Below are 11,269 nucleotides of genomic sequence, written 5' to 3'. Positions count from 1 at the left end.
AGGACAGCACTCTGACTGGGGCCACCTGAAACACTGGGGTTTTAATCTCCGCCTTTGAGGCGGAGGCAATGGGTGTGAGAAAACCTGGTTGATAATTACTGAGTTTGGATGGGTTTTGGTGTCTCCAGTGGGTGGGCTTCAGATTTTCCACCAGTCCCTTTGAGGAAAGGACTGGCTGCAAGTTTTTACTAATTCATTCTTGGGATGTGGGCATCGCTGGTAAAGCTGGTATTTATTATCCTGTCCCGAGTCGCCTCTTGAGAAGGTGCTGGTGGTGGGCGGCCGCCTCCTTGAACCGGTTTCACACGACTGAGTGGCTCGTTCGGCCACTTCAGGGGCAGTTAATAGTCAATCATGTTAATATAAGACTTCAGTCACATATACAGGCCCAGAATGGGTAAGGACAGCAGGTTTCCATCTCACGAGGGACATTAAAAACAACTTTTTTTTATTTGTTCCATGGGATATGGGCGTCGCTGGCTCAGCCAGGATTTATTACCCATCCCTACTTGCCGATGAGAAGGTGGTGGTGAGCTGCCTTCTTGAACCACTGCAGTCCATGTGGTGCAGGTACACCCACAGTGCTATGAGGGATGGAGTTCCAGGATTTTGACCCAAAGGCGATATAGTTCCAAGTCTAGAAGGCGTATGGTTTGGAGGGAAACTTGCAGGTGTTAGTGTTCCCATCTGCTGGCCTTGTCCTTCTAGATGGTAGAAGTCATGGGTTTGGAAGGTGCTGTCGAAGGAGCCTTGGTGAGTTGCTGCAGTGCATCTGGTAGATGGTAGACTCTGGTGCCACTGTGCGTCAGTGGTGGAGGGTGTGAATGTTGAAGGTGGTGCATGGGGTGCCAATCAAGTGGGTGTTGAGCTTCTTGAGTGTTTAGTTTTTTAGTTTAGTTTAGAGATACAGCACTGAAACGGGCCCTTCGGCCCACCGAGTCTGTGCCGACCATCAACCACCCATTTATACTAATCCTACACTAATCCCATATTCCCACCACATCCCCACCTCCCTATATTTCCCTACCACCTACTTATACTAGTGGCAATTTATAATGGCCAATTTACCTACCAACCTGCAAGTCTTTTGGCTTGTGGGAGGAAACCGGAGCATCTGGAGAAAACCCATGCAGACACGGAGAACTTGCAAACTCCACACAGGCAGTACCCAGAATTGAACCCGGGTCGCTGGAGCTGTGAGGCTGCGGTGCTAACCACTGCGCCACAATGTTAGAGCTGCACCCATCCAGGCAGGTGGAGAGTATTCCATCACACTCCTGACTTGTACTTTCTAGATGGTGGACAGGCTTTGGGGAGTCAGGAAGTGAGTTACTCACCACAGGAGTTTTAGCCTCTGACCTGCTCTTGTAACCACAGTATTTATATGGCAACTCCAGTTCAGTTTCTGGTCAATTGTAACCCCCAGGGTGTTGATCATAGTGCCATTGAATGTCAAGGGGAGATGGTTAGATTCTCTCTTGTTGGAGATGGTCATTGCCTGGCACTTACGTGGCACAAATGTTACTTGCCACTTATCAGCCCAAGCCTGGATATTGTCCAGCTCTTGCTGCATTTCTGTACGGACTGCTTCAGTATCTGAGGAGTCGTAATTGGTGCTGAACATGTGCAATCATCAGCGCACATCCCCACTTTTAACCTTATGATGGAGGGAATGTCATTGGTGAAGCAGCTGAAGATGGTTAGGCCTAGGACACTATGCTGAGGAACTCCTGCAGTGATGTCCTGGGACTGAGATGATTGACCTCCAAAATCCACAACCATCTTCCTTTGCGCTTGGTACGACTCCAACCAGCAGAGTGTTTTCCACCTGATTCCCATTGACTCGTTTTGCTAGGGCTCCTTGATGACATACTCAGTAAAATGCTGCCTTGATGTCAAAGGCAGTCACTCTCAGCTCACCTCTTGAATTCAACTCTTTAGTCCATGTTTGAACCAAGGCTGTAATGAGGTCAGGAGCTGAATGGCCCTGATAGAACCCACACTGAGTGTCAGGGAGCTGCTTATTGCTAAGCAAGTGCCACTTGATAGCACAGTCAACGACACCTGAAGATTGAAAATAGACTGATGGGCCAGTAATTGGCTGGGTTGGATTTGTCCTATTTGGACTTCTCCTGCTTTTGTGTACAGGACATACCTGGGCAATTGTCCACATTGCCAGGTAGATGCCAGTGTTGTAGCTGTATTGGAACAGTTTGGCTGGGGGCATGACAGATTCAGGAGCACAGGTCTTCAGTACTATTGCCAGAATGTTATCAGGGCCCATAGCCTTTGTAGTCTTTTCTTGATGTGATGTGGAGTGAATCGGATTGGCTGAAGACTGGCATCTGTTATGCTGGGGAATTCAGGAGGAGGCCGAGCTGGATTACCCACTTGGCACCTCTGGCTGAAGATTGTTGCAAATGCTTCAGACTTTTGCACGGATGTGCTGAGCTCTCCCATCATTGAGGATAGGGATATTTGTGGAGCCACCTTCTCCAGTTAGTTGTTTAATTGTCCACCACCATTCACGACTGGACGTAGCAGGACTGCAGAGCTTAGATCTGATCCGTTGGTTATGGGATCATTTAGCTTTGTCTATCGCATGCTGATTACGCTGTTTGGCATGCAGGTAATCCTGGGTTGTAGCTTCACCAGGTTGCCACCTCATTTTGAGGTATCCCTGGTGCTGCTCCTGGCATGCCATTCTTCATTTAGCCCGGGTCGGTCCCCAGCTCAATGGTAATGGTAGAGTGGGGGATATGCCGGGCCATGAGGTTCCCTGTTTTATCTGAGTCAGCCTTACCTTGCAGGTTCAGTCCACAGGCTCCACCAGTAAATGCACTGTCGCTGTCCATCAGCTATTGCAAACTCCATCGAAAATGAACTTGTGCAATAATATCCTGAGCCTTAATTTTTATTAACAAGGCTCCTGTCCAACACCTTATCTACACGTTTCCTTTCTCACTACACTGTGTTAATCCCCCAAGTTTTTAGCTGCTGTTTGCAATAGCTGATGGACAGTGACAGTGCATTTACTGCCGTGGCCCAGTGCGTATGCGCACTGTCACTTTGCTCAGCTGTGCGAGTGCTGGAGACGATTTTGCAGCGGGTGAGAGTCGACGGGGTGCAGGGGAGGAATGAAGCCGGCCAATGGGCAGGGAGACTTCAGAAACACCTGGTGTTTACCGCAAGCCCCGAATAAGAACCTCGAGGTCCCGCGTTTGCAGCTCCGGGGCTTTTTTTTTTCCTTGGAAGAGGCCCCGGTTAATGGCCGCCATCTTGGTGACGACACCGAATGTGGGCGGGGCTTCATGGTCCCGTGACCAGGAGAGATCATTGATTTGATTCTCATTCTGCAACACGGGATGGAGAACTGAACCCAACCAGAATAGAGGGAGAAAACTGGCTGTAGAGGAAAGAGATGGTGCGATGGGTTTGGATTTCAGTACAGGGATGAGGGAGAGTGCGTGGGACGGGGATTTAAAGCTTTAGGGGAACAAGAGAGGAAAAAATGTTCCATGGAAACGAGAATTGTCTTCTGAATTTCCATGCAGTAATGACCATGATGATTTTTATAAAAATCCTTTTCCAGGCTTTAGAAGGCGAGGATTTGCTGACATTGATTTTATTCTCACTCTGCGCACAGGGGGTTTCTCACCATCTCTCCTGAAGGTGCTGGGAAGTACTGGGGTTACTGTTTACATCCCACTGAATTGTAACTGAAATTGTCTGAAATTGTTGAACTCAGTGTTGAGTCCGGAAGACTGAAGTGTCAAATTGAAAGATGCTGTTCCGAGAGCTTCATTAGAACAGTGTAGGAGGCCAAAGATAGAGAGGGCAGAGTGGGAGGGGAACAGAGAATTCAGATGACAGGCAACCAGAAGCTCAGGGTCATGCTTGCGAACTGAATGGAAGTGTTCCATAAAGCCATCTCCGAATCTATTTTTGGTCTCGCCAGTGTAGAGGAGGCCGCATCGTGGGCAGTGAATACAGTATACTTAATTGAAAGAATTACAAGTAAATCACTTTTTGACCTTAAGGCAGGCGTTTATGGTTTTGCACAATGAGAAGGGAGGAGTTAAAAGGCAGGTGTTGCATCTCCCGTGCTTGGATGGGGAGGGGGTGTTGGATGTGATAGAGGTTTGGACCAGGGTGTCACAGAGGGAACAGTCCTAGCAGAATGTTGAAAGGGGAGGGGAAAATGTGATTGGTGGTTGCATTGTACTGGACGTGGGGGAAATGGTAGAGGATGATGTGTTGAATGTGAAGGCTGGAAGGTGAAGACAAGGGGATCCCTATAGTGCTTCTGGGAGAGGGGAAGGGGTAAGAGCAAAAGTGCGGGAAATGGAATGGAACAGGAAGGGAGAGGCTGGAGGGAGCGGGTAGATAAACCCTGTGGCAATGCGGGTGTCACACACACCGAGGGCAGTCCCAGGCCCCAGTATAAAACAGGGAACATTATCTAATTTACAAACACCAGGTGTAAGTGTCAAACTCCAGATCTGTGTTTGCACTGGGCTTCTCCCAGTGACGGGCCCGGGTTAATGGCTGCTATATTTATAGGAGAAAATGTGCAGCAGGGCACTTGTGAAACCATTTTATGCCAGGAAGCGGGAGGAGAGAATGTTGTGAATTTCTATCCTGGACTGATAGTGATCACAGAATTGTTACAGTGATGGAGGTGGCCATTCAGCCCATCGTGTCTGCACCAGCTCTGTGCAAGAGCAACTCCCTCAGTTCCATTCCCCTGCCTTCCCCCCCCCCCCATAACCCTGCACATTCTTCCTTTTCATATAACTGTCTAACTGTCTAATTCCCTCTTGAATGCTTCAATTGAACCTGCCTCCACGATGTTTTCAGGCAGAGCATTCCAGACCTTAACCACTCGCCTGAAAAAGGTTTTCCTCATGTCACTTTTGCTTCTCTTACCAAATACTTTAAACCTTGGCTTTTGTAAACTCCTTTTACATGGGGTTAAGGGGAGGATTTACACACAGGAAACACAAACCAAACATCACGTCAAGATCAGACAGTGACTCGATTCATCAGGACCTGAATATCATCATCCTTTGAATGTGGAGGGAGAAATGTTTGTCTGTTCTGTCTGTGGGGAAAAGATTTCAAACATCAATGTGACTGGAAAAGCCCCGAGACACCCGAGTGAAAGTGTTCCAATGCACTGACTGTGAAAGAGTTTTAACCAGTTCCACAGCCAGAAAAAACATTGCACCATTCACAACAGGAAGAAACTGTACACGTGTTTGTGTGTGGATGAGGTTTGAATTGATCATTCAACCTGGAGAGACAAAAGGACATTCGTGCCATGGAGAAACCATGGAAATGTGGGGACTGTGGGAAGAGTTTCAAATGCCCATCCGAACTGGAAACTCATCGACGCAGTCACACTGGGGAGAGGCCGTTCATCTGCTCCATGTGTGGGAAGGGATTCATTCAGTCATCCACCCTGGTGACTCATCAGCGAGTTCACTCTGATAACAAACCTTTTAAATGTTCTGACTGTGAGAAGAACTTTAAAAGGAGAAAGGATCTGGTGAGACACCAACGCACTCACACTGGCGAGAAGCCGTTCACCTGCTCTGTCTGTGGGAAGGGATTCACTCAGTCAGGCAACCTGCTGACTCACCAGCGAGTTCACAAGGGGGAGAGGCCATTCACCTGCTACATTTGTGGGAAGGGATTCACTCAGCCAACGGCTCTGCTGACACATCAACTTGTTCACACTGAGATGAAACCGTTTAAATGTTCTGACTGTGAGAACAGCTTTAAAAGCTCAACAGATCTACTGAAACACCAGCGCACTCACACTGGGGAGAGGCCATTCAGCTGCTCCATGTGTGGGAAGGGATTCACTCATTCATCCACCCTGCTGATACACCAGCGGGTTCACAATGGGGAGAGGCCATTCACCTGCTCCGTGTGTGGGAAGGGATTCACTAAGTCATCCAACCTGCTGACACACCAGCGAGGTCACAAATGACTGCAAGGATTGGATTCTGCTGTTATTTCGTCTGTTAATCACATCCAGAACTGGCCATGTTCATTAGGACGATTGCCATTTGTTTCTGCTGAAGTTAATAACTCTATAACTTGGCTGGATAAATATTGTATAAATAAGCTTTGTTTCCAACACACTGTGTTTCAAGTATTTGTTTTCTCCAGGATAAGAAGAGACTAATTGAAATGCTGCTGTTGACTGTTCCATTTTTGGGCCTTTTCTCCTTTACTAAACAAAGACTTGTATTTTTGTAGCTCCTTTCATAACACCAGGACGTCACAAAACACTCTACAGCCAACAAAGTTCTTTTAAATAGCAGCCAATATTGTAAAGTAGGAAATGAGGCAGCTAATTTGCGCACAGCAAGCTCCCACGGACAGCAACGTGATAATGCCCAGATAATCTGTTTTTGTGATGTTAATTGATTGATAACTATTGGCCAAGACTCTGGGGAGAATTGCCCTGCTCTTCAAAATAGCTTCTGTTCCAGACAGGTGGTAAGGGGTGTGGGTGGTTTTTACAGTTCACCTCCCAACTGACTGCAATCGTATTTTGTTAAAATTTAGTCCCCGAGTGTCTTTAGGGTCAAATAAACAGACAAGTGACAGGTTTTCTCCTAGGTAAAAATAATCACTATTTTCAAACAGATCCTGAAACGATTGCAACCGCACTTTCATACACATTCACCTACACATACATATGCAAGAATAGAAAGATAGAGAGAAAGGTTAAGAGTTAGTTTAAAGTCCCAAATGAGGTAAGTGTTCATGGTTTACAGAAGATCATTGAGCCTTCTTGGGTAGAAAAGTCTTTCTTAAAAAATTGCAGGCCCTAATATTTGCAGTCTTGAACTTGCCGAGTTATTGTCGAGGTCTAGTGATTGTAACAAGGCCCAAAGCTAGTGGTGTGGAGTTTGTTACCGTTACAGATGGTTAGTCTGAAAGTCACTTTGTGATGTCTCGGCTGTGGTGGCTGTTCTTGGTCTTGCCTAAAATAAAAACAGAAAGTGCTGGAAAACTCAGCAGGTCTGACAGCATCTGTGGAGAGAGAAGCAGAGTTAACGTTTCAGGTCAGTGACCTTTTCACCAAAAGTGGCAATGGTTTGAAATATAATGGGTTTTGAGCAAATGAAGTGGTGGGAGAAAGAAGATCAAAGGGGAAGGTATGTGATAGGGAAGAAGGCAGGAGAGATTAAATGACAAAGATGTCATGGATCAAAGACAAAGGGAGTCCTAATAGTTGTGGTGAAAGACAAAGCATTAATCCAGAGAGAGTGTTAATGGCAGAACAGTGAACAGCTCTGTCCAAAAGCAGAAACATGAAAATCTAAGTTTAAGACAGGCACATGTTTTTAAAAATAATAAAATAAAGTAATATTTTGAAAAAGCCAGTCATGCTCTGAAATTGTTGAACTCAGTGCTAAGTCCAGAAGGCAGATGAGAAGCTGTTTCTCGAGCTTGCATTGATGTTCACTGGAACACTGCAGCAAGCCAAGGACAGAAATGTGGGTATGAGAGCATGGTGGGTGAATTGAAATGGCAAGGAACGAGAAGCTCAGGGTCATGCTATTGGACTGAGTGGAAGTGTTCCGCAAAGTGGTCACCCAATCTGCATTTGGTCTCCCTAATGTAGACGCGACCACATTGTGAGCAGTGAATACAGTATACTAAATTGAAGGAAGTACAAGTAAATTGCTGCATCACCTGGAAGGAGTGTTTGGAGCCTTGGATAGTGAGGAGAGAGGAGGTAAAAGGGCAGATATTACACCTCCTGCGATTGTGTGGGAAGGGGACGAGGTGCGGGGGGTGATGGGAGTGTACCAGGGTGTCGCGGAGGGAGCGATCCCTTCGGAATGCTGACAGGGGAGGGGAAGGGAAGATGTGTTTGGCAGTGCCATCACACTGGAGGTGGCAGAAATGGTGGAGGATGATCCATTGGCTGTGAAGACCAGTGGGGTGGTAAGTGAGGACAAGGGGAACCCTGTCGAGGTTCTGGGAGGGAGGGGAAGGGGTGAGGGCTGAAGTGTGGGAAATGGGTTAGACACGGTTGGAGGACCTGTCAGCCATAGATGGGAGGGGAACCCTTGATTGAGGAAAAAAGGGAGACATATCAGAAGCGCTGTTGTGGAAGGTTGAATCATCAGAACAGATGCGTTGGAGATGTAGAAACTGGGAGAATGGCATGGAGTCCTTACAAGAGGCAGGCTGTGAGGAAGTGTAGTCAAGGCAGCTATGGGAGTCGGTGGGCTTATAATGAATATTAGTGGACAGCCTATCTCCAGAGATGGAGAAGAGAAGTCAGGGAAGGGAAGTGTCGGACATGGACCATGTAAAGGTGAGAGAAGGGTGGAAATTGGAAGTTGAAGTTTTCCAGTTCTGGGCAGGAGCAGGAAACTGCACCAACACAGTCATCAATGTACCGGAAAAAGAGTTGGCGGAGGGGGCCTGAGCAGGACTGGAACAAGGAATGTCCAACATACCCCACAAAAAGACAGGCAGAACTACGACCCATGAGGGTACCCATAGCAACATCTTTTACTTGAAGGAAGTGAGTGGAGTTGAAGGAGAAGTTGTTCAATGTAAAAACTCAGCCAGGCGTAGAAGCCTGCTCAGGTCCAAAAAACAGAACCCGACCGAACCACAGCGGACCTGAGCCTGGCCCGAGTTTCTCTGATTTCACTCCGACCTTACCTGAACCTACCCTGACCCGACCATCCGTTTACTTAGCTTCCTGACACCGAACCTGCAAAAAGCTGCAGCGCATCCGTGATGATGTCATAGTGACGTCACTCGCTCACTGCGCAGACTCCGTTTCGTCCCAGACACCCAGCTCAAGTAAGTTTTTTAATTTCAATACTTACCAGCAGAGCACTTACCGAGTGTGTCCGGCCCGACCCGACCCAACCCGAACCCGACACATGTCGTCAGATCCCTTCGGGTCGGGTAGCAGGCCTGTAGCCAGACGAAGGAGGGTGGTGGTGGATGGGGACTGTTTGGGCCTCTGATCAAGGGTGAAATGGAGAGTCCTCAGACCGTCCTGACGGGGGATAGAAGTGTAGACAGATTGGACATCCATGGTGAAGAGGAGGCTGTTAGGGCCAGGAAACTGGAAATTGTCAAAATGACGTCGGACATCAGAGGAGTCACGGATTTAGGTTGGGAAGAGATTGGACCAGGGGAGAAAAGATAGTCAAGGTAGGAAGAAATAAGTTCAATGGACAGGAACAGGCTGAAACAATGGGTCTGCCGGGACAGTCCTGTTTGTGGATTTTGGGAAGGAGGTAGAAGCAGGCTGTCGGGTTTGCGGGACTATGAGGTTGGAAGCTTTAGAGGGAAGATCTCCAGAGGAGATCAGGTCAGTGACAATCCTGTTGGCAGTAGCTCGATGTTCAGTGGTGGGGTCATGGTCCATGGGGAAGTGGGAAGAAGTGTCTGAGAGTTAACACTGAGCCTCTGCAAGGTAGAGGTCGGTACACCAGACAACAACAGCACCACCCTTGTCTGCAGGTTTGATGACAATGTCGGGGTAAGACCTGAGAGAACAGAGTGCGGCAAGTTCAGAGGGAGGCAGGTTAGACTGAATGAGGGGAGCAGAGAAATTGACACGGCCGATATCTCGCCAACAATTTTCAATAAAAAGATCAAGAGCGGGTTCAGAGACAACATGTTCCCACAAAGAAATAGGGTGGGATGGCCAAATCGAGAAACCCATAGACTGTCTTCACAAAAGAGGGGGAACGATCCAGATATTGTAGTTAAGAAAGAGTGTAATGAATAAAAAAACTTTTTATGATTCCATAAAAGGTGTATTTTATTTGTTTGTGGAATATGGGCATCGCTGGCTAGTTGTTAAGTAACGCAAGCTCCAGCAGCTGATGGGGACTAATGCCCCTCCAGATCCTTCTTCCCCTTCAATTGCGCACTTGGCATGACATTGAGCTCTTCTTCCATCGCCTTCGGCTCTATGCTCACTTCTTTGACCAGGATTCCTCCCCCCGATCAGCAGACCCATTCACTCACCTCCAGCATTCTCCCTCCACCTGGACCCCTCCCTCTGGCCTCTTACCCGCTCTTGATCTTTTCATCGAGAACTGTCGGCGAGACATCGGCCATCTCAATTTCTCTGCTCCCCTCACTCACCCTACCCTGTCTCCCTCTGAACTTGCTGCACTCTGTTCTCTCAGGTCTAACCCCGATATTATCATCAAACCTGCAGACAAGGGGGGTGCTGTTGTTGTCTAGCGTACCGACCTCTACCTTGCAGAAGCTCAGCACCAACTCTCAGACACTGCTTCCTATCTCCCCCTGGACCATGACCCCCACCACCAAACATCAAGTTACTGTCCACAAGACTACCCCTCCTCTGGAAATCTTCCCTGTACGGCTTCCAACCTCATAGTCCCACAACCCAGGACAGCCCGCTTCTACCTCCTTTCTAAAATCTACAAACAGGACTGTCCCAGCAGACCCATCATTTCAGCCTGTTCCTGCCCCACTGAACTTATTTCTTCCTATCTTGACTATCTTTTCTCCGCTGGTCCAGTCTCTTGCCACCTACATGCGTGACTCTTCTGACACCCTACGTCATTTTGACAATTTCCAGTTTCCTGGCCCTAACTGCCTCCTCTTCACTATGGACGTCCAGTCTCTCCACACCTCCATCCCCCAACAGGATGGTTTGAGGGCTCTCCACTTCTTCCTTGAACATAGACACAACCAGTTCCGATCCACCACCACCACCTGGCTGAACTTGTTCTCACATTGAACAACTTCTCATTCAACTCCACTCACTTCCTCCAAGTAAAAGGTGTTGCTATGGGTACCCACATGGGTCCTAGTTACGCCTGTCTTTTTGTGGGATAGGTTGAACATTCCTTGTTCCAGTCCTACTCAGGCCCCCTCCCTCAACTCTTTTTCCGGTACATTGATGACTGTATCGGTGCCGTTTCCTGCTCCTGCCCTGAACTGGAAAACTTCTTCAACTTTGCTTCCAATTTCCACCCTTCTCTCACCTTTACATGGTCTATTTCTGACACTTCCCTTCCCTTCCTCGACATCTCTGTCTCCATCTCTGGGGATAGGCTGTCCACTAATATTCATTATAAGCCCACTGACTCCCACAGCTGCCTTTGTGGAAGTGAGCAGAAAGGTATGGCACTATGCTTAATGGGAAATATAGCCAAGTTAGGAATAGTAGCTTTGCTGAGCTTTGATTTTAAGTAGCAGAAACCACAATGAAATAGTTAAAAGTAAA

General features: G+C 47.8%; 1 protein-coding gene across 1 annotated transcript in view; it reads left to right on the top strand.

Moving 5' to 3' along the window:
- The first annotated feature begins 443 nt into the window (after window positions 1–443).
- LOC137348537 (zinc finger protein 850-like) overlaps window positions 444–11,269 on the top strand; it is a 109,007-nt gene continuing 98,181 nt past the window's right edge. The window contains exon 1 of the mRNA XM_068013841.1: window positions 444–5,989. Within this exon, the coding sequence (XP_067869942.1) occupies window positions 5,324–5,989 (666 nt within the window). The 5' untranslated portion in view covers window positions 444–5,323. The remainder of the gene's footprint in view (window positions 5,990–11,269) is intronic.

This window comes from Heterodontus francisci, chromosome 34 (assembly GCF_036365525.1).
Source record: "Heterodontus francisci isolate sHetFra1 chromosome 34, sHetFra1.hap1, whole genome shotgun sequence".
Lineage (NCBI taxonomy): Eukaryota > Metazoa > Chordata > Chondrichthyes > Heterodontiformes > Heterodontidae > Heterodontus > Heterodontus francisci.
Note: the sequence above shows the minus strand (reverse complement) of the source record. Positions and strands in the feature narration are given on the sequence as shown.